This window comes from Kryptolebias marmoratus, linkage group LG1 (assembly GCF_001649575.2).
Source record: "Kryptolebias marmoratus isolate JLee-2015 linkage group LG1, ASM164957v2, whole genome shotgun sequence".
Taxonomy (NCBI): Eukaryota; Metazoa; Chordata; class Actinopteri; order Cyprinodontiformes; family Rivulidae; genus Kryptolebias; species Kryptolebias marmoratus.
Genome location: NC_051430.1, coordinates 35,583,534 through 35,611,485, shown reverse-complemented (window position 1 = coordinate 35,611,485; position 27,952 = coordinate 35,583,534). Strand labels below are relative to the sequence as shown.

At 43.6% G+C, this 27,952-nt stretch overlaps 3 protein-coding genes across 4 annotated transcripts; 1 reads left to right on the top strand and 2 right to left on the bottom strand.

The window, feature by feature from the left end:
- Positions 1-4,533: 4,533 nt before the first annotated feature.
- On the bottom strand, positions 4,534-12,550 carry ccdc107 (coiled-coil domain containing 107). The gene is made up of 6 exons (XM_017438730.3): positions 12,239-12,550; positions 9,956-10,170; positions 8,961-9,030; positions 8,774-8,864; positions 8,065-8,174; positions 4,534-6,768 (listed from the first exon to the last, which is right to left on the bottom strand). Exons 1-6 carry the CDS (start codon positions 12,378-12,380, stop codon positions 6,434-6,436), a joined length of 963 nt encoding a protein of 320 aa, XP_017294219.1. The 5' UTR covers positions 12,381-12,550; the 3' UTR covers positions 4,534-6,433.
- Positions 12,551-13,221: 671 nt separating this feature from the next.
- glipr1a (GLI pathogenesis-related 1a) lies at positions 13,222-18,882 on the top strand. Its single transcript, XM_017438727.3, has 7 exons — positions 13,222-13,326; positions 14,766-14,943; positions 16,784-17,032; positions 17,102-17,214; positions 18,158-18,243; positions 18,349-18,375; positions 18,460-18,882. The coding sequence occupies exons 2-7, from the start codon at positions 14,791-14,793 to the stop codon at positions 18,612-18,614; spliced, it is 783 nt and encodes a 260-aa protein (XP_017294216.1). The 5' UTR covers positions 13,222-13,326; positions 14,766-14,790; the 3' UTR covers positions 18,615-18,882.
- A 1,065-nt stretch (positions 18,883-19,947) lies between these two features.
- On the bottom strand, positions 19,948-26,511 carry krr1 (KRR1 small subunit processome component homolog). Of its 2 annotated transcripts, none has more exons than XM_017438725.3 (10): positions 26,379-26,511; positions 25,347-25,522; positions 25,021-25,155; positions 24,818-24,943; positions 23,529-23,612; positions 23,111-23,167; positions 22,057-22,227; positions 21,894-21,971; positions 20,561-20,657; positions 19,948-20,475 (listed from the first exon to the last, which is right to left on the bottom strand). In XM_017438725.3, exons 1-10 carry the CDS (start codon positions 26,452-26,454, stop codon positions 20,324-20,326), a joined length of 1,152 nt encoding a protein of 383 aa, XP_017294214.1. In that variant the 5' UTR covers positions 26,455-26,511; the 3' UTR covers positions 19,948-20,323. The 2 variants fall into 2 exon arrangements, with proteins under 2 accessions (XP_017294214.1, XP_017294215.1); XM_017438726.3 differs by having other exon boundaries at positions 24,818-24,925.
- Between the last annotated feature and the right edge of the window lie 1,441 nt (positions 26,512-27,952).

Genomic DNA, 27,952 nt, shown 5'->3' with positions numbered 1-27,952 from the left:
CAGCGCACCCACAGCCCCTGCTCAGAGCCCGCGCCCGAGCCCGCGCCCGCGCCGCGGCGCGCAGCGTCCTCCGCCGCCGGTGCGCCTCCTCTGCTGCTGCGGGGGGGCGGACGGGACGCCCATGGTTCGGTGAAGGCAGAGACGGATGGATCCCCGACACCCCGACCGTCAGCTCCCGCGGAGAGCGCCGAGTGATCTCCGTTCGTGCCCGTGTCTCCAAGACGCGCAGCCGCCCGTCAGCAGCGCACCTCTCTGCGAGCGATGACGGCATCATTACAGGCCCCTAAAAAAACAAAAACTGCTCTCTGCTTCAGGGTTACACCTGGAGAGATACAGTTATATGTCTGTGTGTATCTGACAGCAGATCAGTTTAAAGCTTTCAGAATCCAACAGGTCCTAACGGCTCCCTGCCTGTTGTTTTAGTGGAGCTTTAATAATCACATGTTAGAGGATAATAAACTCAGAACCACAGGAGCAGAAAATCTGTCTTTCTTTTGTCCTTTCAGGAATCCACACACATGTAGGACCTACAGTCTTCTTCTCTCTCATCTTTTACAGACATAAAACTATTTGTGTTTGCATTATTTCAATAAAGGAACAAAACCTTAAAATGGTCACTGAAATAATTTGATCAAACTAGTGAAAAGGAAAAAAAATACAAAAACCAGTCATTGTTTTTGGATTCTTTTTCAACAAACTAATTAAACTAAATGTTCCTGTCCCTCTGTCTGAGACGTCTCCACCTGTCCCCATGAACAAACTGCTCCAGCTGTCTCAGGTTCTCCAGATGTTTCAGCTCCTTCCACAGATGTTCAGCAGGATTTAGATCAGGGCTCAGAGGGTCACTTCAGAACGGTCCAATGTTTGGTTCTGAGCCGTTCTTGGTGTTTTGGGTCATTATCCTGTTGGACCCGTGATCTGTGACTGACACCAACCTTTCTGACACATTTAGCTCCAGGAAGCCTTGATAGTCTTGAGATTTTATTGGACCCTGAACAGATTCAGGACCCCCTGTGTCAGAACCAGAACAGAACCATCCCTCCCTCAGCGACCTGGAAGTGGCCCGCAGACCGCCAGTTGACGATCACAGTTTTAGCACATTTTGCGGCTCTGGACACATTTCATTCAGTGAGCAAAGGGCGGAAATGTCTCGTTGTCGTGACGACGAGGGGAAGCAGCTGTCAGCAGAGCGAGAGGAGGGAATCGAAGCACAGCTCAGTCTCATCATCATCCCCTGATATCAGGCTGCTTCTGAGCTACAACCTCATCCGAGCCCGATTGTTTCTCTTCAGGAACGTAAGAGAAAGCGCTTTGATGCAGTTTCTGCTGGCTTGCCAGCATTTAAATGGAAATCAGCTGGATCTTAATTGATAGGAGGAAATGAATCATGAGTCTCAAAAGGCTCTGCAATAAATTTATCCAACTAAAACCTTCGGCTGGCAGACCCACAGGAGGTAAAACAACGTGACCTGTGATATTAACCAACGTTTAAGCAGAAAATGACAATCCAAACATATTATATGAGCACTATTATTACCTTTTACTTAAGGATTAACTCCTACTGCAGCATTTAAAATGTGTAATAACTGCTAAAAGTCCATTAGGATCAACGTACAAAATATACAAATGTTTATTATTTATAGCAGTTCAGTTTCTAAAGGCAGGACTCATCTCAGAATAAATACATTTAAAAGATTTTCAGCTATTTTTGACAACAGCATAATAAAAAAGATAACAACATTCTGTTCAAATGATACAACTGAAAGATAGATATTTTATATAAGATCTCAAAAGATAACCGTTATGATCAGACTAGGTTTGTCTGAACTTTTTCACTAAATTAAAACTGATTCTGTTTCCTCCAAAGGTTGATAAGTTTTAGATTAACTTGTTTTTTTTTTTGTTTGATCTCATTTGGTTTTCTTCAGCTGTCCTGGAGGATAAAAATTAACTCCAAAGTAATTTAACAAACTGTGTTTGTGTGTCAGATTATTCAATGTTTATTTGTTAGAAACAGGACAGGAAATATAGAGATTTAATCCACGCTCCTTTGGGAGGTTCCAAGTCTTAATTTGGTGGGAAGTCAAACCCCTCCTGTTATTTGAACCAACAAGGACAGAACTAATTAGGGACAAATTAAAATGAGATTATTTAACATTTAGTATTTAGCAATAATAATAAAAAGCACAAAGTCAAAGCATGTCCAGTGATCTGCAGCACAGTTTGGCTTTGAGTTGTGGACTGATGAGTGATTGTAACCAGGTGAGACTGAAGGATAAAGAAGTGAGGCGGCTCCACACAGAGGGAAAGATGAAAACAGAACATGCAGGATCTCCGAGTCGTGCCGGTCACTGAAGGCGAGGGAGACCAAATCCAAATCTAAGAACGGTAACTTCACCAGACCTGCAAAATCTCCAACTTCTCTGAGCGACAGTACCAAGCAGGAAGCAGGGGAACATTTCTGACCATTTCAAATTAAAGACTTGTCAGTTGGAGTTTAGTCTATGTGTTGTTTCACTAATGAGGCCGTTCATCCCAAAGTCCCAGGAAGTATGGTGGTTCAGGATGGGTTTGGCCCTCACAAAGCCATCAGCATCCAGAGCTCCTTTTCTCTCCCTCTCTCTGGAATATCTTGACTAAAAATAGAGCAGCCAGACTGCCGATCTTTATCAGGAAGTGAAGGACACATAAAAACATAAAAAGTTCATTTTGCCTGACAGAATCAGTCCCAGAGGGTCAGAGAGGCTGGAAGGCCAGCCTTGGCTCGGTTCCCCAGGGACAACACCTAAAACTGCTGCAACATTTTCAGGAATAAAAGATGTGCTGCCTGGTAACCTGAATGAAGAAGGAACATGTCTCACTGAGGACATACAGATGAAAACATCTGTCCCTCCATCCATCCATCCATCCATCCATCCATCCATCCATCCATCCATCCATACGTCCATCCATCCATCCATCCATCCACCCACCCATCCGTCCATCCATCCATCTGTCCATCCCTCCATCCGTCCATCCATCCATCCATCCATCCACCCACCCATCCATCCATCATCCATCACTTATCTGAGACCGGCTCCTGGAGGTAAAGGTAACAGCCGTAGCAGAACCCCCCAGGCGCCCCTCCCCCAGGTACCTTCAGGGCCAGCTGTGAGCCGTCGTGGCTCCAGTGAGTCCTGCGTCTGCCCCGAGGTCCCCTCCCGGTGGGACGTTTTGTTTTTGGTCCAAAGAGGCCTTCATCTGTCACAGTTTGAGTTATTTTTTTCTGTATTTGATTTCATGTTAGTCATCCTTGTTTAGCTTGCTCCTTGTTTTCTTGTCATTAAGCCTGGTTTCATGTTGTGTTTCTCTGTGTTCTTGTGTGCCATCGCTCACTCTCACCAACCTGCCTCACCCATCTGCAATCAGTCACCTGAGTCCACTTCTTCATCCCATGAAAGGCCTCAAATTAAAAATTTATCCTAAAATTGATGCCAACTATGTTCCATTGTGAATGATTTACAGGTTTATGAGGTTTGCAAAACCTCATATCTGTTTTTATTTACATTTTTGGAATTAAGGATGTAAAACTGGTCTGAAAGGCAGAAACATGCATTCCTTCCAGAACGCTAAGCCTTTAATTGTAATATTTTATGATTTAACAACAATGAAGAACTAATATTGTTTGCCAGTACGAATGAAAACACGATTCTCTTCCCAAACGTTTAAATTTCTGATTTTGTGTGGATTCAAAGGTCTGAGCAGCTTCTAAAAGGACTGCTCAGGGAGGATTTCTCCAGTGTTTTAAACGGGAGGAGCTCTTTCTAAATGCTGTAACCCTCCTGAGAACGGAAGGGTTTATCCCCACTCCATGGAGGCCAGGTTGTAAATACTTTCAGTTCCATTTTTCCCCTTCCTTTTTCTTAATTATCTTGCTAACCACGGATGGAATTAGGCAGAAATCCCAACGGAAGACAAGCCAGCTGATTAAATGCTGCAAGACAGCCAGGAATCCCTGATATTTCCCTGAACTCCACGACAGGAAGTCATTAATAAACTCCACACGGTCATGATTGGAGGAAGTTTACTCCAAACTCGTAGGGCTGATACAAGCAGGGGCTTGAACCACAGTTTGGTCCTTATTGTTGAGTGTTTGTCCACAGAAAGCACACCAACAAGGAATGTCCTGTGGCGCCATCTGCAGGTTGCAGTTTCACCTTCATGGCTGCTAAAATGGGATCCTGGCAAATTAAAAGAGAAATCTAATTCTTTTTTCTGTTGAAATATAATATTAGAATTTATTTGGAAAGCAGAAAAAATAAATGAATTAAAACTCAGGTATTAATTGTGGAAAATAACTTCAGCATTCATAATTTACCTGTTTGGATCTAATTAACATCCTATAATATAACAGTGAGGTGACATGTTGGACCCCCTGCCTCCATTTTTGTCCTAATGTTGTAAGTATTCTTACTATTAATATGAATTTCACTTGCAGTTAGCATAATTTAGTTTATGTTGTATTTATGTACAAAACGGTTAAACAACAACAAATTCAGTCTTCTCTTTTCTAATTTTATTTTCTACCATTTTCTAGCAAGCTGAGCTCATCTCAGCCCCCCCCACGAAACATTCAGTATAGGAGAAATAAATAATATTATAAAACAAAACAAATAAAAACTGCTTGTTTCCAAGCTGTGGAGACAGACGGATTGGTCAGAACGTAAAGATGAAAGTGGATATTAAACGCTCCTCGTTAAGCATTATTGATAAAGGTTTTATATTCCGATCCAAATACATCAGGAGAACTGATCTGTAACAATCCTAACGAGACACTGGTTTCTACTGATGAAAACGTGGAAAGCCTTCACCCCGTCCCACAGACGTCCCACAGATATCAGGTTTTAAACACAAGGATTATATTATAAGGCAGAGCGGTCAGTGAAAGATTGTCTTTCATGCAGGAACAAAACAAACATGCAGTTTATGTTTGGATGTACAATCAACATGCCCAACATCACACTTTATACCATATTTTCAGTCTAAATAGCCTCTTTTGCATAAAGTATGAAATATGTTAAAGGTTTCGAGTCAGACGAGCTCGGCAGTTCGCCCGTTCACCACCTCCTCTGTAATCCTGTTACAGATAATTAATATTATTATTAACAGATATCTGCATCCAGGCAGGGATTCTAAATGATTGACTTGTTTTTTTAGGTCCAATTAGAAATGTGGATCTTCAAACTGCTATTTGTACTTGGAAGAAACAGAATGTAAACAACTTTTATTCAGTTTTGGCTAGTAAGATTGCAGTTGTGACCAGGATAAATGCTAAAACAGTCAAAGTGATAGGAATGTGATTCGATTATATGGTAAAACAGCCTGCCGTACTGTCTGTGTTAAACATGGGTCGAACCCATCCCAGATTAAATGTTATATCTGAAACTAATTCGACCTTAAAAGGCAGTACGTGCATTTCATTTAGCTGTTTATCAAAATGGTTTCATTTTAAATACATTTAACCATTTTTTTTTCCAGGAACATCCTACTTTAGCCCCTTAATCTTGTAAATATTTATTTTATAGGTCTTAAGTAAAGTCACCCTGATTGGTCAGAACTCATTAAGTATAAATATGTGAGAAATATAATGTTAAATGTAAACACTCACAGGCCTATGATATAGGGTCTAATCTGGTCATTTTGTCAGATAGTTTATCATCCATGGAGCCCACAGGACGGAGAAAAGCCAAACTTTAAACTGTCACACCGGTGTGAAAGAACGCTGCTGAGCTCGGGTTCAACATCTACGCTACGCGGGACACCGTTTCCTGAACGGAACAGAGCCCGTGTCGCCTTAACGGCTGCGTCCTGACGGCGCCTTCCTGTAGCACCGGGAAGTGGGAACGTGAACGGAGCGCACCGTGAGGACAAGCAGATCGTGGACGTGTCGACAGTGCTGAAGCTGCTCGACGCCAGCAGGCGTCTCAGCGCCGTCGGCATTTAAATCAAAGCTGGAAGTCCTGTTACGCAGTGCACCCCCCCCCCGATCTAAACATAAACCACTGATGAGAACATCTTTGTCCTAAACAAGGGGAGCACGATGTGGGCGAAGGTGGACAATAAATAATGTGCGCGGCCTCGACTAGAATCCTGCGAGTTGTGTGCACAGAACCAGGCTGCGTTGGTTACTGGTTGGCTCAAAACCAACTAGTCTCCAGCAGTGGCAGCCCGGTGCGACGCTGCCTGTGACAGGAAACCACAGAACTTGTTAATCTAATGTGGGCTGATAAGGTTTAATGTCAAACAGCAATAAGTGAAACATCTGCCATCACAGACACGCCTGTCTCTATGATGAGCTCCTCGTGTTCTCATCGCCTGGAAGCCGTTCAGATAATAAATATTCCTAATAAACTGTCCCATGTTCGTCGCCGAGGAAGCCCCCCCCACGGGGAGCTCATTCAGGCCTGTTGCGTCGCCTGAGGCTGGTCGGAGGCTGCTCCGCACCGACGGCCTCCATGTTGGCCTCGCACGACTCCTCTGAAGAGGCGGGCAGCTCGGGGGGCTCTGGCTTTTCTCCGTCGTCTTCCGTTTCGCCGTCCGCCTCGTCCGCCTCTCCGTCGGAGCCTTCTGGCCCGCGCTCCATCATCTCTTCACCTTCCGCTGCGGCGGCGTCCGTCCCGTCAGAGCGGGTGTCATACACGCCTTCGGCAGACGGCTTGTCCACAGCGGCTGAGGTGTCTTTGGCTCCGAGGGACTCGATGAGGTCATCCAGATTACGCTCGCAAGGCTCTGAAAGACCACAAACACAACATTTAACACAAATGTTTGTGTGCTCGGATCAGGCTCGTTGTAAAACACCAAACCACAGGCCGCACTGACAAAGATCAAACATATTTGTTTTTACAAATCTGCCTTCGACCACATTCAAAACTGGAAAACCAGACGCTTCGGGTTCGAGCTGCTTGTGATGAACCACGAGGTGTGATGTCAGCCTGAACGCTGCGGCGTGCAATATTATTATTAAAAGAGCACTGAAATAACCTGAAACGGACCTGAGCAGAAACGATGGTAACGTTAACTTAATGTCGATCACTGCAGTCCAGTGATTCCTGTCCCTCTGTCTGAGACGTCTCCACCTGTCCTCAGGTATAACAAACTGCTCCAGCTGTCTCAGGTTCTCCAGATGTTTCAGCTCCTTCCACAGATGTTCAACAGGATTTAGATCAGGGCTCAGAGGGACACTTCAGAACGGTCCAATGTTTGGTTCTGAGCCGTTCTTGGTGTTTTGGGTCATTGTCCTGTTGGACCCGTGATCTGTGACTGACTCTGAGCAGCAGAGGGTTTAAAACTAGCTGACAGCTGCTATAAACACCGTATAAAACCTTCAATCAGCTGCCTTTTTGAGATGGTATTTTGTAAATGTTCTCACTGATCTGCAGAACGATAGAAAATCTCATTTTATTCACAGTAAACGGGGATTTTCTTCCTCCTAGTTTGTTTCTGATCATTTTTGTCAATCCATGGGTGCAGCCATCTTTGAGCAAACAAGAAAGCACCATTATTATAACACCACCACTGATTGGACAAGAGATCCCAGTTATCTGCCAAGGCTTCTGATTGGTCCATGTTGGGGACGTAACGCTGTGGCGTTTTCCAGGCTGTGGATTAGAGTTCCTGGAATATCCGAGAGAAGAACGGTTGGATTCTACCAAGCAAAAAGAAGCTGAGAGGATCTGTTTCAAATCTCCAGCCAGAATGGGTTTTAAAAAGATGACTGCCTTGTGGCTGAATGAATTCTCCATCTGATGCTCTGAAAACTCTCACAGTTCCTCCAAAACACCAAACACCCTCCCAGCCTTGTTCCAAATGTCAGGAAAATGCATTTCTGATTATCTGAATGTCTTTGTTTTCTGGGAGAGGGCCCCCGAACCCCCCCTTAGGTGCAGGGTCAGCCTCCTACTTTTTGTCTAAACAGCCCAACAGGCTCCCTTCAGTGATGACTGTGAAACATTTGATTTGTCTCTGAACAGGATGTTAACCACATCAGCAGTTTCTGTCAGTGAAGACACTTTGCAGGAGTCCCACCTTTGACGTTGAGGGGCGGACAGTCCATTCCTCTCTTCTTCATCAAGTATCGGATGGTCTGGAGTTGAGACATGATCTCGTTCTTCTGCTCCTGGGCCACTGATTTCACGCTGCGGAGAAACAAGGAAGGCAGGAAACACGGGGTTACAATCAGTACAAATGTGAACAAAATGAAACGACATGAAAATGGTCTCCAATAGTTCGTTTGGCATCAGTTCCTCCTGTTTCCACCACTTCTGTCAGGAGCAGGGGGCGGGCTCATGGACACCAACAACCAATCAAAATGCTGTTTTTACATGAGCTCGTAGTCTTTCACCGTTTGGCAGTTTGTGGTCCACGTCTTTGCCTCCTCCCAACTCCACGTTTGAAATGTACTCCTCATTATTATTATCATTGTTAAAAGTTCATAAAATAGGCTGGGGGTGTTATGACATGTATTTGCAGGAATGATGGGTGGAAAATCTGGCTTCAGGGTACAACAGAAGGAGGCTGAAATAAACGGATACTGTAGCTCTGAGCTGACTCTCTGGCTGTAGAGAACCCAAATGGTTCTTAATCGTTTTTTCCTTCATTTTTTGAGACTGAACTGATGCTGCACGTCTGTTAAAAGGGGACAGATGGGGTATGAGGGTGATGTGCATTGAAATGTATGAAAACATCTTTGCAGAAGGACGGGGGGACAGGCTGGCCCAATCAGGGAACACCTCACCAGTTTGTGAGCGGGTCCAGCTGGGTGAGGATGGAGTTCAGCATCTTTTCTGTCTGCGCCAGCCGCTGCTCCAGCTCGTTCAGCTGGTTCTCTGTGCAAAACAAACACGGCGCAGTCAATAAAGCCAAACACTCGGTAACCAAATATGTGGCCACAGAGCACGGAAATGCAAAAGAGCCATGCGCACCTGCCTCGGCCGACTTTTTGGCACCTTTTGCAAATTTGTTCTTTTGTGCCTTGCCATCCGAAGACTTGATCTGTGAAACAAAGCAGCATACTTTTATTCTGAAAGGATAAAACTTCTCTTCTAAAGCTAGTAATAGTTCAACTGTTTTTTAGAAAAAACAAATATATCATTTTGAATATGATGGCAGGACAGGAGCAACAAAAGGCTGTAAAAGGAAGAGGTGCAACAGGTCAGTAAGAGGACTGGGGATAAAAAGAGGCTGAATCTCTGAAGGAAAGATGGAAGAAGTTCAGCAGACTGAGATCAACTGGGTCTAAAACAGTGGAACAGTTTCAGAATAATGATCTTAATGGAAAAACTTTAAATATCCCAACATATAAACTTCATAATAACATTAGAATCTGTAGAAATCTCTGAGCTTTTAAGACAAAATGCTGGAAGTCAGTATTAGAAGCTGTAATGTTGGGGCCCTCAGGGGCCACCGCATTAAAACCAGGTTCTGGTTCTGTTCTGGACTCAGATGATTGTCTGTAAACACAGCTCACTGTACCATCCACTGATGCTGCTTAAAGCTCTATCAGGCAGAGAAGAAGACCATCCAGAACCTCTGCTGTCTCCTCTGGACCAAAGAGGAGAACTGATCTGAGGTCAGATGAACGTACTAAAGAGGAGAGGGACCGTCCAGCCTGTTAATACAGCACAGCCTCTCTGATGGTATGGGGGTGCATTAGAGCCTCTGGCACGGGCAGAAAAGTCTATACTAGTTTACAACATTCAGCAGCTGGAATGGGGCAACACTCCCTCTCAGGTCCAGATGTTTACAGACTGATGTTCACAGAGGGAAACATGTCATAAAATTTAAAATAAAATGGTGCAATGTCTTAGTTTAAACATCAGTTTACTGTGTTTCATTGTGAATAAAATATAAAATTTTTAAATGATTGCGTTCTGTTTGAATTCATTCGACACAACGTCTCGGCGTTTTCAGAACTGACCTTCAGGAACTTGTAGGCGGCGAACACACCCACCCCGATGGCGTACAGGGGCATGAGAGTGAAGACGTAGCCTTTGTTATTGTTGGACTTGTACTTGTCGCTCTTCAGTTCTTGCTCCATGCGCTTCTTCATCTGCTGGACGTTCTCGGGGCTCTGATGGGAGCCGGGGGGGCTCACGTTGATGGGCTGACCTCTCGTGGCGCCTGGGCCCGGACCTGTGGCGTCGAGGAAGAGGTAGAGGGCCGTGAGGTTCTGCGACACAACATGAAGAGCACCATCTGGTCCTCACTGGGGATTAAATTTCTGAAAGCTTTTTACTGCAGCGGGATGAGGCTCGCAAACATTTCAGTTTCATTAGTGCGACGCACATTAGTGATATGGAGGCTTTGTGGTAATAAATGGAAAAATTGAACAAATACTCCGAGGAGGCAACTGAAACCGACTAAAACTAATGGCTTTGTGTCGTGGATCCAGTTTGGATTTGGAAGCAGCCATTAGGAGGATTGGAAACTGCGGTGGGGGAAATAAAAGCTGAGGTCCAGAACGGAAACGAGATGCATCCACATCGCACTGGATTGGTTGCGACGGCTTTAAAATGCATCAGGAAATTGTTCCCATTAAAATGAAGCAACCACCAGTTTGTACTGGAGTCAGGGTTTGGCAGGGCAGGTCGTTTTCTGAGATGAACACAGAACCGTGAGACCCCACATCAATACATCGTGCTATGGGTTGGGGATTCTAAATCTGGTTTTTGACTCATGGCAACTCGGACACAAGTGATTCTGAATCCATTTAAAAAATGTCATGATGCTCACGATGTCCTGTCGAGGAAGGCTAAAAGGCGGAAGTCAGAAGGCAGTGCCTGGACGGTTTACGGCGTGCGGACAACAGATGGCAAAGCCAAAGTTACAGGCAAGCTGAGCACACATTTCCACCCAGAGAGGAAAACTGACAATCGTTGCCTCACGGGGCCACGGCTGCCAGCAACTAGTTGGCGGTAATTGGTTCTCAGTAAACAATATTTACTAAAAACGTGTACTCGGGCAGATTATCTCCTAAGCATGGGGGCGGCTCCCAGAGTGGGTCTGAAGCAGGCATGTAACCTGATCCATTCCTACAGAATCTAACTCAACATTTAGACTCAGTGTTTGTCCATCTCGCTCCCAGAATCGTGTTTGAATAAAACCTGTTTGGTTTCTTTTTAAAGGTCAGAGAATCTGTACTCAGGATTCGGTTTAAAGTCAATAATTGTTTCATAATCGCGGCACAGCCTTCTTAGCTGTAATCAAACCAAAGTGGGAGGGGCCTAAAGAGTCCCGCCCCCTGAGTCTCAGCCTCAGAGGCGGAACAGCAACAGGTTGAAGTCGAAACCTTCGTAGCGAAGTCATGGTGGGTTTATTATCGCCCATCACTAAAGACGAACGGCGGGAGATAATGTTTTAGCCTCTGTGTGTGTGTAGCTTTAGGAAAGTGTTTCATGAACTGGACGGATTTTATTTAAAGTCCCACAAAGTAACGTTTGGATGACCGATCAGTCCACTGACCAGTATTAGTCACTTTTTAAAAGATAAATCAGCAATCGTCCATGTTACATACTACAATTTAGTTTTTTTTAAGAAAGAATGCTCTTCTATATGTTGTTTTTAAGCGTACAAGTTCTTTTAAGCGTTGTTCAATACATGTTTATTTAACTTAAGCAAATATTGTTCTGTTTTTGTGAAATGATAAATACATATTGACCAAAACCAAAAACCGGGTGTTGTATATCGGCACTGATTTCTAAAAATCGACACCCAGAAAAACTTCTATCGGTCAACCTCCATCTACAGCGTCTGGAGTCAACCCAGTTTAAAGATGGCCGCCACAGCTAAGCACCCAAAATGACTGTAACCCGGCCAGTTTTACAGCTACTGAGCTCAAATCTGGTGTGGTAGTTGAGAGTGACCCCCCACACGTACTCCGAGGGCTGCTTTGCCATTAATTATTGTCTGTCTGTTAGCAAAATATCTCACGATCCACTGGATGGATCCGGATGAAACTTTCACAAAGTGATCACTGGGTGTGCATCTACAGCTCATTCACTTTTGGGGTCAACCTGATTCAAGATGGCCGCCACAGCCAACACATTAATGGCATAAACTCAGTTGCAGAGCTACTGAGCTACAATTTGGCGTGGTAGTAGCTGAGAGTAATCCTCAACACCAACAACTATAAACATCTGAATGTGTTCTTTTATTTTGGTAAGACTTGAGCACGCGCGGCGCTAATGATGAATTATTTTACCTTTCCTGTTGTAGCGAGGGTCGAATTTAGCGTCTTTGGCCGCCGTCCCTCCGCCGACACCGAACAGCCTCGGCAGGACCACAAACGTGAAGAGCACGGCCGTGAAAGCCAGGGCGACTTGTTGTGATGCTGACAAAACCATCCTTCCCCGTCAACACAAACACACACAGACACACACAGAGGGGACAACACGCGCTAAAAGACTCGCAGGTTAAAAGTAATGTCGGCTTCTTGGCAACGAGAAGTGATATTTGAGACGCAGCTGCTCGGCGGCTCTGCCCGTTGCTAGCTTGACAGATAACTTCCGGAACAGAAACTTTCACAATAAAAGTCCTCACTTTAAAAAAATAAATAATAAAACCAGTAAAAAATAGCCTCTGATAGAGATGAAATTTTGATTTGATACAGCAAAGGAAACCCCTCAGCCCAAAACGAATTGTTCTGCACCCACCTGGACAAAACACTATGAGATGAAATAAGTTTGTGGAAAGAAAAAAAAACCTCAAAGAATGAGAGGCAGTTTCAGTTGTAGTTTGATAGTGTTTTGTGTTTCATTAATAAAATATTTTATTTGCAGTTAATAGCACTTCTGCTGTGCACTGTGAATGTTTTGCGCTATTACCTCCTGCCGCCAGATGGCGCTGCTGTGGCAGCACGGAGCAGAAGAGACGGCGTTTAACAGAGGAAGATGGCGTCCTTCGTTTCCTGTTTCATTACAACCGCCACCCTAACGCCATTAGTTTACAAACCTATTGTATCTATTTTATGGGTAAAATGAATATGTTAAATAAATGAACATGTGTAAAAGCTAAGTAATATGAATACTGTAATGCTATATAAGCTCTGAATATATTCAGAATTGTGAGGAAAAAAAGCCTACTTTATTATAGAAGGTTAAGATATAACAGAGAGGGAGTGCTTGTCACGTGACTGTGTGACTCAGCGGACCAATGACGTCATTCTAGAACATACGTCATTGCTGCGGACCATGGCCGCCATTCTCAAAACGGGAACCAGTCCTCTTGTTGTAGCGGTATGCCTGAGTGTTATAACTGCCCTAATAAACGCAAAAAAGCGTCCTTTCATAGGTAAGTGACCCTATAATAAACAATTTTGCGAGAATTTAGTCAATTTATCAATAAAAACTACCTTCAAAACGTACTGACACACGGTAAATGGAACAACCAGCCAAATCAATAGGGGTTTTTTTGCATTAAAACACTGTAGCAACAACTAATAGTAATAAACTTGGGAATTTACTTTTCTCTGGGTTAAATTAGAACAGTCACTTTAAAATGGGTGAATATTGATGCAGTCACTTATTTAACATTTCATATTTTTTGCATTACTTTGTAGAAATTTGATTTCACTTTGTCATTGAAGAGGGGGGTTTTTTTGTCAAAAAGGCCAACTTATATTGACCGTGATTGATTTATGAGAGCAATAAAATCGTAAACCATGAATATGTTTTATTATAGGCGCTGTAGAACGAGTCCATTCCATTATTATCCATTATGTTAAAAATGTTGGTCAGGCTAAGTGGTGAAATATAAGAACCACATATTTCAGTATTCTGTGGTGTACCAGTTTAGCTTTTAGGAGGAGTGTGTTTATTTCTACCCTTTCAGGATATCAGGCCTGGAAGAAACAAACCAAATATAAAACAGATCCACTCAGGGTGGTGGGCTCTGAGCTGCTCCTGGATTGTTTGGGTTCTTTGGACCTGTTGGTGGTTCCATTCAGAACCAGGAGAACCTGGTGTGGTGAATGCAGCTCTGATTGGTCCCTGGCTCTGATTGGTCCCTGGCTCTGATTGGTCCCTGGCTCTGATTGGTCCCCTGGCTCTGATTGGTCCCTGGCTCTGATTGGTCCCCTGGCTCTGATTGGTCCCTGGCTCTGATTGGTCCCCTGGCTCTGATAAGTCCCAGCTCTAACCCAAACATCTAAGGCTTTTACTTTGATTCATTGGATTAAACCCAAGGAGCGTGGACCCAATCAGAGTAAAAGCCTAAGATGTTTGGGTTTTTAATTCTCACATGCAGAAACAGAAGAGACTCTGCTACTTTTGATACCCAAACGTGCAGGCTGAATCGATTATCCTGTGAGCTGCTGCCAAACTCCTTTCACTTTTCCTCAGATACCCACTGAACGGTCCTCCACATGTCCATGACTGCCTCCGTTCTTAAAGAGGGAGATCCTGGAAATCCTGGAATTTGGAGGAAACATTTCCTCCAACCCTGACATGTTTTTTAATAATCTTGCTAACAGACGGACAGATGGACTGACATTACAAACCAACACTACTGAAGATAAGCTCCTAACATCAAAGGGGGTGAATACTTTTTATAGGCCCTGCATCCTGCCCACATTCATTCATAAACTGATGCATTCCACCTTAAATACACCACATGGAACCTGCAATGTGGAAGTTAACAGAACTTCTCAGTTTGTCACCCTCAACAAATCGAGCTTAAAAAGGAAAAAGAACTTTAACACTTTGTTCCTGTTTTGTAACTTCCTGTGTCAGTTTGTGCCGTTCAGGCGGCTGAAGGATGGGGAGAGCAGCGGCGGCGCTCCTGTGGGCCTGGGTCTCGCTGCTTTGGGGCGCAGAAACCAGCGAGAAGCAATTCATCGACGAGTGCGTGAGGGAACACAACCGGGCCAGGTCCGCCGTCAGCCCGGAGGCAAGCGACATGCTGCACATGGTAGGCAACGGTGTTTAACGTCCCGTTTAACGTCCTGTTTACCGTCAGGCACCTGCAGATTTATTTACAGTAAACAGAAAAAATCATTTATTGTTTAATACTCTGCTTCTCTTCTTCATAAACTGGGAAAAACTGCTTGTGGCGTCAGAATTAAAGTAACCTGCTGTGTCGTTTGGTGTTTTGGAAAAAGCTTTTGTCAGATTTGAGAAAAGTCGATTTCAAGTTCAAGCTGTTTCGGTCAAACCTCGAAAACGACATCATGCCTGATATCACAAGGTGTTCCAGGAAGTGTTGAGCACGGCCCCCAGCTATTACATCGAGTTGTAGCTTTGTTTGTGTTGCTTAGCCACCTTAAATTAGACGGATCCCAAAAGTCAATCAGCTGTAGATGTAAGTGCGATGAACATTTCTTTAAATCTGTCCAGTAGTTGGTGGAATATTTTGCTAACATCGTGGACTTCAGCAGTTATTGCTAAGATGCTGCGCTCGGAGTGTGACTTTCAGCTACAACCCAGTATCTGTAAAACGGACTAAATTATAGACACTAAGTGTGGTGGACATCCTGAATTACATGAATTAAAACAAACAAAAAGCCGTGAATATGAACTGTTTAAAAACCACTTTCCAGCCGTCACCCAGCCTGACCACACCTTCCTTTCATCTCCTGCTGCGGTAAAAACGGCAGCGCCCTGACAGGAAGGCAGCTGAAACCAAAGACATAACCGCCGAGCTGCAAACAAGTGTTAAAGCTAAAAGAAGCTGAACACCAGCTAAAAGCTGGCTAAAAGCAAAACCAGCTTAAAGTACCTAAAGACAAGTTAAACGCTACATGTAACAAAAGGCTAGCTAAGAGCTGAAAGTAGCAAAATGCCTGCTAAAAGACAATAGCAGCAAAACACTAGCTAAAACAAGTTAAAGGCTAGCTAAAAGCTATAAGTAGCAAAAGGCTAGCTAATAGACAAAAGTAGCAAAAAGTACGCTTAAAGACAAATGTAACAAAACACTAGTTGAAGACAAAAAGTAGCTAAAGGTTAGCTAAAAGCTAAATGAAAAAAACACCAGCTGAGAGTACCTTATGACTAGCTAAAAGCTACATGTAACAAAAGGCTGGCTAAGAGCTAAAATTAGCAAAATGCTTGCTAGAAAACAATAGCAGCAGAACACTAGTTAGAAGCCGAACGTAATTCAAGGCCAGCTAAAAGCTAAAAGTAGCAAAATCCTAGCTGATGGTCAAAAGCAGCAAAAACCAGCTAATAGACAAAATCAGGAAAAGGGTAGCTAAAAGACAAATGCACCAAAACACTAGTTGAAGGAAAAAAGTAGCAGAAGAAGACAAGAACAGAGTAAGATTTTAAAGTTTTTAAAAGATCTGATTGTATTTCTACAGGCAACATATTTTTGTTCAATTATTTAAAAAGTGTAAAAGTTACAAAAACCAGCCGAACATTTTCTTACACAAATAGCTAAAATAGCACAAAATATGCTGTAATGGTGAGACTGTGAGAAAAAAACATAAACAGGAAGCCGAGCATTAAAGAAGTACTTCCTGTGAGAAACCCTGATGGAGGCAGTGGTTTAAACATGTCTTCACCCTCACAACATGGAGTTTATTCAGACTGTAATATCTACCAAAAACAACCAGATCATCTCACCGTCTGCCTTCAGTGAGCTGCAGAAAATCTGGCTGTCAAAGGAACCGACTGAACGAGTTATTTGCTTTTATCGGGGAAGATTTACTCGCATAAATAAGATCTTTGTTGGAATCTCTGGCGTGAAAGGCAGCGAGTGATAGTCTGTTATAATAAAGGGTCTCATGTTTGTTGTTTTTTTGCTTATCTGGACATGGGACGAGGGTTTGGCCATCACTGCAGGAGCGTGGGCGCGACACTGTGACTTTCAACACAACATCTACAGGAAAGATGTCCGCCGCATGCACCCGACCTTTCCCTCCGTCGGAGAGAACATATGGACAGGAAGTCCACCATCATCTTTCAACATAACACGGGCCATTAAGGCCTGGGTGGATGAAAAGCAACACTACGACTACGGCAGCAACCATTGCCGACATGTTTGTGGTCATTACACACAGGTATGACAACTCTTTACTGCCATGTCCGTTTTCTTAAAGAGGCTACATCTCCAACACGGTCTGTTGCAGGTTGTGTGGGCTAAAACCTACAAGGTCGGCTGTGCTGTCCACGTGTGCCCAGACGGTGTCAAAGGCTTCACTCCTGAAGAGGGAGCCATCTTTGTGTGCAACTACGCGCCAGGGTGAGTTGGACTGGAAACGCCGACATCAACCGTGTGACTATATAAGCTGAAACAAGAAATAAAAAGCCTAAATTCTGATGTGCATAAGAAGTAAAGAAATCAAGTAAAGAATCAACGAGAGGCAGACTGAAAAGTAAGCCTCAAACAAACAGTTCCTGTGTCAGAAACTGGAATCAGCTGTGAGCAGCAGAAGACTCTGATGGTCAAATATGTTGGTTTTTATGTGTCTACAGTGTTTTATTGAGGAGAAATGACAAGTTAGAAAGAAGAGAATATAGAGCAAAAACAGAAGACTTTAGTTTATTTCAGACATGTGAAGTCCAACTAGCTGTGACCCGTTTAAACTTCAGTGACCGGGCTCAGCCTTAGAGATGAGGTGAGGAGCTCCATCATCAGCCGCTGCTCCTCCTCATCGAAAGGAGTCAGTGGAGGTGGTTGGAGCATCTGATTAGGATGCCTCCCTTTGGAGGTTTTTCAGGCATGTCCCACTGAGACAAGACCTCAGGACAGACCCAGAACTCTCTGCAGGGATTGTGTCTCCTCTCTGGTCTGGGATCCTCCGGGATCCCCCAGGAGGAGCTAGAGAGGGAGGTCTGGGTTTGTCTCCTGGACCTGCTGTCTCCTCGACCCGACCTCTGATAACTGATGGATGGATGGATGGATGGATGCATTTTTATGGGGAACATATTTGAAAAATAAAGTTAAATCTGATCTCATTGCCACCTTCTCCTGAATGAGCCGAAGCTAAAATGGCCCAAACGCTGACTCAGCATTCCCACACTGAGAGGAAACAGCTGTAGCATGGAGCTGCAGCCTCCTCGACCCGACCACTGATAACTGATAGAAGAAGGATGGATGGATGGATGGATGGAGCTGCAGAAGGCGAAGCGGTCTGAAAGCTTCCTGAAGCCACAGCAGGAACTAACCGCTCCTTCCTTTGCAGGGGGAATGTGATTGGACAGCAGCCATACAGGCGAGGATCAGCAGCCTGCTCTGGATGTGGAGGAGTTTGTAAAGACAGACTTTGCTGTAAGTATCAGAACTCCTGGTTTACTCTTTAATGTGAAACATTTGATTATTTTCACCCAAACAAAGAGAAGCACAGCTTTTTAACACACCTTGGTGTCTTTGCAGACGACAAAGAAAGGGATTCAGAAAAAAGTGAGTTAAAATCCAAACTCCTTCTGCATGAACCTCTTCCTGTAGAACCACTAACCCGCTTCGGGAACATCTGTGCCCCTCTAGGCTACAACTGGAGCCCGGACTGGGTCCCCAGGACCGGACACAGGGACTCCGACTACTGGATCATTCTGGTGGTTCGGAGCGTCGGCGTCATCTTGATATTCAGCGCAGCCTACGCAGTCCATTACTTTTACCCAGATATCTTCTGCTATGAATAATCTGAAAGGCCTAAGAGCCAAAATGTTTAAAAAATAAAAGAAAGTTGTCTGCTTTTAACCCGTGTTGTCTGTAGCATGAGCAACGTGTCTCATCAGGGGACAGAGTTGAATAAAACTCTCTAAAAGTAATCATTGGACAATCAGCAGATCTCTTTGGAGTCGATCCCATTCAAGATGGTGGTCACAGCTAACCAAAAAAAAAAAAAAGATAAATGATTACCATCTGTGAGTCAATCAGAATCATCTTTTCCTATCGTACTATTAAACATGTGGGTGTAAATAGGATTAACTGAGAGTTGTCACTCATGTTGGAGCTCGTCCTCGTTTTATAATTAAACTGTAGAGTTTAATTATAAAACGGATTATTTAGTTTTAGTCTTTGTTTATGAGCCATCTTCTCAGCTACACCATGTACCTGAGCGTCTTGGTTTTTTTTGTTTGAGACAAAGTGTATTTAGAGGAAATGAGGAAGTGACTTACTGCTCCTTTCAGTGTGCACGTGTGACGCAGCTCCGGAATGACGGGGTTAATAAATCCCAGCTCGCTGTCATCAGAGCATCGTTTTGTTTTTGTGTTTTTAAGACGAGGAAACGGCCTCTTCACTGTCATTTCTAAACACAAGGGTCCTGTCTAAATACACCGCTATGAGAGATTTCTGTACAATTTCACAAATAAATCACTTTGTAAACTGAGAATACTTATTTTAATAGTTCACACCTTTAAGGAACCATTTTAAGCCCAGACAGTGGTTCACAGGAGTCATATACCTTCCTGTATATGCAGCACTTGAGAAGATGAGGAGCTTAGTAATTCAGCCCCTCATCCCCACCTCTGGTCCACAGCTGTCTGAATCTGAACAGGGCCGTAGAAATGTTAGAAATGTTAACTCTTTAAAGCTTACAGTCACTGGGATAACGGAGAGTCCGTTCTGGGAGCTTTATCAGGATACAGTAAGAAGGTGGCAGTTTGTGTGTGGAGTTTGTTTTCCTCCTACAGGCTGAAACAACAACAACAACCTTTAAAAGAACGGAGGAGGAAAAGCGGCTGATCAGGTGCGTGTGTTCACGCAACCTTAAAGAACCAACTGTTGCTAGGAAGGGGTCAAAGGTCATTTCAAAATAATAGGAAAACCAAACAAAGATTATTCACAAGTGGAAAACATTAAATTCACCCCCAGGATCAGACCCTACAGGCTTCCGTTAGCAGGTTAAAGGTCAAAGGTCAGACAGGACTGAAGTACAGCTTGTTTGGAAGGGCAGCAGGAGAAACTGTCTCCATTTCATCAGGCCAGAGTAGAGATGTTTACCCATAATGCACAGCAGGAAGCACGGTGGTGGAGGGCTGATGATCTGAGTCGATCATGAACTCTTTAATTAGACGATTGTTCAACAAAAACAAAACGCTGATTCCCCTAAAGGAGAACGTCTAACAGGAACCCGGGCCATTTTGAAAGGATTGTCCATGTGATCACATCTTAGTAAAAACAAGAAAAGAGTCTAAGACTGCAGAGGAGGAATTATTACTGTACATCTTTTTAAACATTTTTAGATCCTAAAACAAAATAATAATAATAAAAAAGAACTTGACAGTTTGGGAAGGAGCCGTCCATCTTTGTCCAAACATCCCAGCTGTATGTCTGTCCTCCTGTCCTCCTGTCCAACAAAGACCACCAACACGGTACGTGTCACACATGTGCTCGCTGACAGAAGCTAGCCTTTAATTTTCCCTTTCTTCTTTTTCTTCTTGTCTGTGGCGCTGCTGGAGGACGCAGACGGGTTCACTGGGGGAGCGCCCAGCTTCTTGGTTCTGGCTTTTTTCACCTTGTCCTTGATGGCTTGGATGTCCAGCTTGGCCTCTGTGGCTGTGAAGACAGGCGGAGCAGGACACGGGTTAGTGAGTCGCGCTGTGAGCTACCTGCGCTGCTCTCAGGTCGGGACGAGTCTCACCTTTAACAGACTTCTTCATCAGAGGCTTCTCCTTCGGAGGAATGAAGGCTTTGTTTCGCTCTTCTTGCTTCTTGGTCAGCGCTTCTGCTTGTTTGACCTGGAAAAACAACGACGACGGTCATTCTGTTTGCCTCGTGAATACACCTGCTGACCAAATCAAAGTTAAGCATCCAGACTGAGGGGTGGGAATGGACCTGCACGTGTTAAAAAGACTGACCTCGTTCATCTCGGCACTAGAATCTGTCTTTAAATCAGGTGTGAACTCTCAGTGTGCCTTCAAAATAAAAGCTGGTCTGGACCCCTTTTACCCACAGGTATCTGAACTATAGACACATATTATGGGTGTGCCATATCGTCTCGTTTATGGTAATACCGGTGGAATAAAATTAATGTGATGTCGTACGATGACGTAATTTAACTGAGCCTGGCCTGCGCAGCCGGAGGCGCTCTGTGGTTCACACTTCTTACCAGCTGGTGGCAGTAACGCTTCCAGCACTCGTTTGCCAACCGCCGGTAAAACAAAGAAGAGGAAGTGCGAGGCTCTGCGAGCGCAACTTAGCAAACATGGTGGGAATACCTCCCGAGAGTCCCGACTTAATTCCAAAAAAAAGGAGCTGCTTCTGTTGTTTGGAATTATTTTGGTTTGAAAATAGAAGGTGTGGATCAGAACACCAGACTTTGGGAGTCATGGCAGCATGTTGTTAAAGCTGTTTATAAAAAATTAAAATAAACTGTTTTGACTTGGGCAAAATGTGGAATATCTTCTGTGATATTAGAGGTATTTAAGAAAATATATTGTGATATCATTTTTTGCTAATACCCCCCCCCGAACCAGCTTCTTGTCGTCTTGTGGAGAATAATGGAGCCTAAAGACAGACAGACGCAGAGTCATGCTGGGTCTGATGACCGCAGTCAGAAGCTCTGGCAACTGTCTGATAACACTACTTTAAAACTCCTGCTTTAAATGGACGACTTGTTGCCGTGCTCCTGGAGAAGCTGATGATTCAGTGAGGAGGTGATTAAACCGTTTAAATCAGGAGTGTTGGAGCAGAAACACATAAAACCTGCAGGACAGCGGAGCCTCGAGGCCTGGAGTTTGACACCCCTGGCTTGAACTTGTACAGTTCTTTATCGAGTCCAGGGACCCTAAAGTGCTTCACTTCCCCATCGTTGGTCCTCATGTGGACCTAACTGTACTCAGATCAGACCAGGCCTTCTGGGTGCTTCCTGCATGAAGAGTCGCTTTCCTTCAGATCTCAGCGTCATTTTCAAAAACTAAAAATTAAGAACTGGCTAAGAAACACAAGCAGACAAATCAACTCCAAACGCTCACCTTGATTTCCTCCATCTTCTTCCTCCTTTTCACACTCTCACGCAGGAAGAATTCTCCCGTAGCGAGTTCTTTGTCAACCTGTTGAAGAAGGCTGCATCGTTAGGAGGTCAAGTCCGGCTCGGAGCTCGTTTATGTCAAAGCGGCGGCGCCTCCGGCTCCTGACCTTGCTCTCTGGCTGCGGGGGAGGGAACGGCGTGTACTCCTTCTTTGCGCTCGTCTTCTTGGGCTCTTTGCGCTTGGACAGGTTCTTGTGGCGGAACTTGGGCAGGAAGCGCTCCCAGCTCTGCGCCCGCAGCTCGGGGTCTCTGGTTAGTTCTCGCTTGATCATCAGCGTCTAACGGTGGCGGCCATGAGAGAGACGGGGACATGACGGGGACACGACGGGGACATGACGGGGACATGACAGGAGTGAGAAGATGAAACTGCAGCGACGACTTCTGTCTGAACCGAAGGACCGTTTCATCACTGCTGCCTCTTTTTCCTTCCTGTTTAATATTAGCAGCCCCATGTTTCCCTTTACAAAACTACACACTTTTCCCAGAATCAAATTTTAAAACATTTCTGCCGACCTCTGAATTTGTTTTATTTTTTAAACTGAGTACAAATATTTAAATTTGATTACTTGCCAAAACAGAGTAGAAATACAAGTACTAATAAGTGACTAAAATAAACTAGTAAAATAAATTCTTCCTCTTTGCTGCCAACATGTTTGTAGACACTTATTTCGACATGCAGTAACCTACTTCTGTCAGCAGGGGGCGCCTGTGACCTGATTCTTCTTCTGCTGGTTTTCTGCCTCATTAAACAAAATAAAAAGTTTCACAAAGTGAGGAGCAGGTTTTGATTTGACTGCTTAAAGGAAGATTCTGGTTTTTGATTTTCCCCAAACTGGATTTTGAATCAAAGTGTGAGTTTTTAACGAACAGGAGGCCATTTACAGAATTCTAGTCCCATTAACCAGAACATAGAGGAATATGAGGTAAAACAAATAAAAACAGCTGTGATTCTTACAGTCAGGTGAACCATATCTTTAACAGAAAGTGTCCCAAATCTGGGACGAGGTTTGAGCAGACCCTCCTGATCCCCGGTCATGCCCTCAGCTCCAGGTTGAGCCACCCGGAGAGATTCTTTTTCAGTCACGAACTCAAGAACAAGGATGGAGGAAATCATCATTGGGCATGAACGTGTCAGGGTTGGTCTCCGGCAGGAAAACGTACCTTAATGTTGTAAATGGGATGAATATTCTTCATGGTGTCCATCACCACTTTACGCACCTGGACGACACAACAAGATGATCAATCAATAATCATTAGTTTGTTTTAAGTTTGAGACTATAATACAGTAAAAAAAATACAGTGGATTATTTACAACTATTAAAACAGCACACCTCAAATGAAAACTTTTATTCCCAGTACTTCTTTTAATAGATGTGGTGCTTTCACCTTTTAGCCATCCTGTTAACTAAAACACCACAGTAGCTGCTCAAACTCCCAACATTCACACACCTGTTTGCTGTGGAAGTTTTGAAAAGACAAAGAAGTTTCAGCTAATAAATGAGCTGAAACACGGACATCATTATTGTCACTGGGCTCCCAGGCTCAGGAGTTCGGTTTAAGCTCGGTGTGACGCTCTCACCTCTTTAAGGCCGTTGAAGGGCCCCAGCGCCGACACCGTGTTGCCCTGCACCATCACGTAGCAGTTGGTCAGCAGCTCCAGTGCCTGAAGAGGAAAAAAAACATTTAACTGAAACGTTGAAGGGTTCTTTAAAAGAAAAAACAAGTTCTTAGTATTTAGTAGCGTTGCCTTTAAACTGTATGACTTCCATAAGTTTCTCACAATAACTTGCTGGAAGTTTGTCCCCTTCCTCCTGACAGAACTGCTGGAACTTTCTCTGTGGTTGAGTTCAGGGCTTTGTGATGGCCACCTGCAGCAGAAACCAGCTGGATCTGCGTTTTGTCACTGCTAACGCCTGACCAGGCTCATTACAGAATACTCTGGTCCCGGTTTTACAAAATGCATGCTATAGTGACTCCTTGTCCATGAAAACTTAAAGGTGGTCAAACTAAAAGTGAACATAACTCAAGTAGTCACTTGATGCACTGTGGGTCTCTGGTTTATGCAGTAAAAAAAGGTCCAAAGATGCAGTTCATGGTGGATTTATTCCAGGTCTGCAGGCAGACAGGCTCCTCTGCTGCCTCTCCTGCTCTGCTTCCTGCGTTTCCATGACTGCCTGATTGCTTCACCTCTTCCTTTTGTCTCCTGCTTACCGGTTAACTAACTAAAACCCCCACATCCCAAACAAAAGTTAATTAATTAAACAAATCATTAACCCACAAATTTATTCTAAACAACTAAAATTAAACAAAAATAATAATTATGAATCAACCAGAAAATAAGCAAATAAAATAAATCATCTAAATTCTAAGACTTAACAAAAATAGAGAAATAGCTCCTACACATGCTGTATGTTAATTTAGGTCAATTGAGGCTATTTCTATGTATTTTTGGACTGATGCCACAGTGTACAGAGTGTGGCTTTGACAAAGTGATACACCTAGCTCCTCACAAGATGGCTGCCGAAACCTTCACCTAGAGCTGCCGGTGGCCATTCTAGTGTTTCTGTAGTTCAGTGATTTGCACTTTCAAAGAAGCAGAGAACAGAGTGAAACATGTAGCACCTAGCAAGATGGTGGCTAGGAATCTTGCCTAACACCATCAGTGGCCATTTAGTGGCTGCTACTCTACTTTACCAGGAAAACATGTTATTTTACCTGGATAACTTAGTAGTAGGAGATCATTTCTGCTGCAACAGCATGAAGACTAATAACATCATAGCTGTGTGATGCTACTTGTTTGTCTTTAGATTGCTGCCACAGATACTTTCTGTTTGACCTGCATCAACATGTGACCGACTCTGGACTCACTTTCAAGGTGGAGCCCTTCGGGCCGATCAGCCGCTGCCTCCTCTTCACAAACCGCTCTCTGTTTCTCACAAGGGTCCCGATCTTGATGATGTCACAGGCCATGTCATCCTGTAGTATGCGGACGGCCTGGAGTGTAGGAACAGTTAACGAGCAGCAGCAATGATCGTGTTACACAGGAAAGGTAAGAAGCGTTCGGTCTTTACCTGCTCGAATGGAACGCTCCTCGCCAGGAGCTTAATGAGGTCTCTTGCTCTCACGATGGCGTAGGGATCAAACGTTTTCTTTGTGGTGCACACTGTTATGCTCCCTTCGATCAGGTCCAGAGAGGCTTTGATGTGCTGGAAGAAACGAAAGCAGCAATGGAAAGGATCTGATCCAACAGAATCTGACACGCACGGGTCTGCGGGGGATGACGGCGAGAATATAGGGCTGAAAACCGTGACGCTTTCTTCAAAGAGTAACCAGCAATTCTAAAATCACATCTCTAAAGCAGGAGACCGGTTGTTTTATGTCCTGACTCTGTACATACCAGCTCACCCAAAGCCTTCTCCACCAGCGACCAGCACTCCTTCAGGTAGGCTTCTCTGTACTTGGGGAAGAGCGTGGCGAAGCTGCTCTCCTCCAGCAGGCCACGGGGATTGTCGTCTTTAGTGAAGGCTGGCTCCTTCCACCCGTCAGGAACGGTCAGGAGTTCGGGTTCGTCCGCTGCAGGACGTAAACAGATCGTTTGCAGCAGCTGGTAATACGCACAAGGAAACAGCTACGACACGTCCAAACACAGACACTGAGCTGTCTGCTGCACAGGATGGCTGTGGCTCAGTGGTTAAAGCCTCCAATGAGAGAGTTGAGGTTCAATTCCACTAGTATGGCACATGTGCTTGGGCAAAACAGTGAACCCCTCATTACCTCCAATGTGTGCCCCATCGGTATATGAATGTGATCTGATTGACTGATTCCCAACTCCAGTCCTTAAGGGCCACCATCCTGCACATTTTACTTTTTTCCCTGCTCCAACACACAACAGGCTTCTGCAGAACATGAAGAGCTAATTTAACCACTGACTCAGGTGTGTTGGAGCAGAGAAACACGTAAAAATGCAGGATAGGGTTGGCCACCCCTGCTCTATAAAATTATTCATTCAGGTTAGCTTTGTAGAGATGTATGGATGGGTAAATGTGGCCACAGATTGTTTTGTAAAGACCTCTAAGTGGCCTGGTTAGCTAGAAAAGCTATATAAATACAGTCCATTTACCATTGTAGTTTGAATCTTTCAAAGTAAGAGTTGCTGTCTGGTAAGCATGTGGAGGAAAGAGACTTAAACAAAAACATTTTATAATACCTTTGTAATAGTCAACTTTATGTGTTTAAATGTGTCATATGAGGTTATATTGACCACAGTGACACATCAAACGAGGAGTCGGGATTTAAAAGCAGCTCGTGCTCCTTTCTGCGCGCTTCGTCAACATGACTTAAAATAAAGAAATAAAAGCTCTTATCTGCTCCTGACGGCCGGCCCAGGCTCGTCTAACATTGTTCACCTCGGTACAGTTTCAAAACTCACCTCGGTCTTTCGCCTTTTTAGAGTTTTTTCCCGTTTGTGCTTCGCTCGTGCCGCCTTCGGCCACGGAGGACGCCATTGTGCAGCGGAAGTGACGCAAACTAAGCTGTCCGTCACCCGAAACACCTCCGCTGAAACACGTGCCGGGATGGATAAAACACAACACACACAATAAAATAAAAATAAATAAATTTAAATTTATAATCTGCTGCCAGGAAACATACAAATAACGGGGTAGTTAAATTTTTAAATAAGGTTTAACTTTTAATGTTTAGGACACGAACGACATTTAAAAACATTTTGCATCTAACTGTAGTGTTACATTATTTAATACACTTAGGGTTGAAATAGAAGAGGATCCAAACAATTTCCATAAAAAAAAAAAAGATTGAGATAAAATAAAAATGCTAACAAATATATATGAAGAAAAGCTTGATTTTTGCAATTAACTAATATAAGCTTACATTCACATATGCTAGCTATATATATATATATATATATTTTTTTTTTACACCATCTTCATTCTTTGGATCCCTCTCTAATCAATGAGAAGTTTAGCTGCATGTTGTTTAACTGCTGATTGTCCAGGTGATGTCCTGAAAACCACGTTATGGACATTTGGTGGACATTTCAGAAGGGAACCTGATCTGATTAGGTGAGACAGCTACTGTTCCACTTCGAATAGAGCAATTCTTAATTCTAAAAGTCTGTCCAAATTTATTAGTTTTCCAAAAGAAATAGTGACAATCCAGGATGAAGATTAAGAGGCAGCCTTTCCTCTCTGCCTCTCATCGGTCTAATAACTAATCACAGCGTTGATTTATTTTGTCTTAAAAGAACCTGGTCACAGCATAATTTTACCTTTATTTAAAATAGAAACAGTACATTAAACCTGTTAGATGTTAAGCATTGTTAACTTGCACACCTATCCCCTGGTTAGGCGCCCTCCTCCCTTTACTTTAAGTTATTAGACAACAAAGAATACATTTCCATTGTTGTGCTGATGACTCAGTTATATTTATCCATGAAACCTGATTAATCCAATCAGTTAGATTACAAACATGTCTTTAAGACTTAAAAACCTGGATGACTCTTCATTTTTTGTTTTTAAGCTTAGATAAGACAGGTTGTGGTTTTAGGATTTGAGCATCTTAGGAGTTTTACTTCAGATCACAATAACTTGGCTTCCATTAATTTAAGGAACCTTGGTGTTATTTTGTCCCAAAATGAAGAAAAACTGATCCATCCACATTACTTTGGCCTCCAGTTCTAACATAAAGAACCTTTGTGTTATTTGTAATCAGGATGTCTTTGAACCCCCACATTAAAAATGTTACCAGGCCCTTTTTCCTCCACCTGCGTAAAATCACTAAAATTAGAAACATCTCATCTGAAAATGAAGAAAAACTGCTCCGTGTATTTTTCACGTCTAGACTGGGCTGTTGTAATTCTTTATTATCTGGCTTTTAAAAGTCTTCAGCTGCAGAGTTCTAATGAGAGCTCCATCTTATATTAAAGATCTTATAGTTCCATGTTTCTGACAAGGCTTAAAGTTTTCCCTTTTGATAAATCCTATA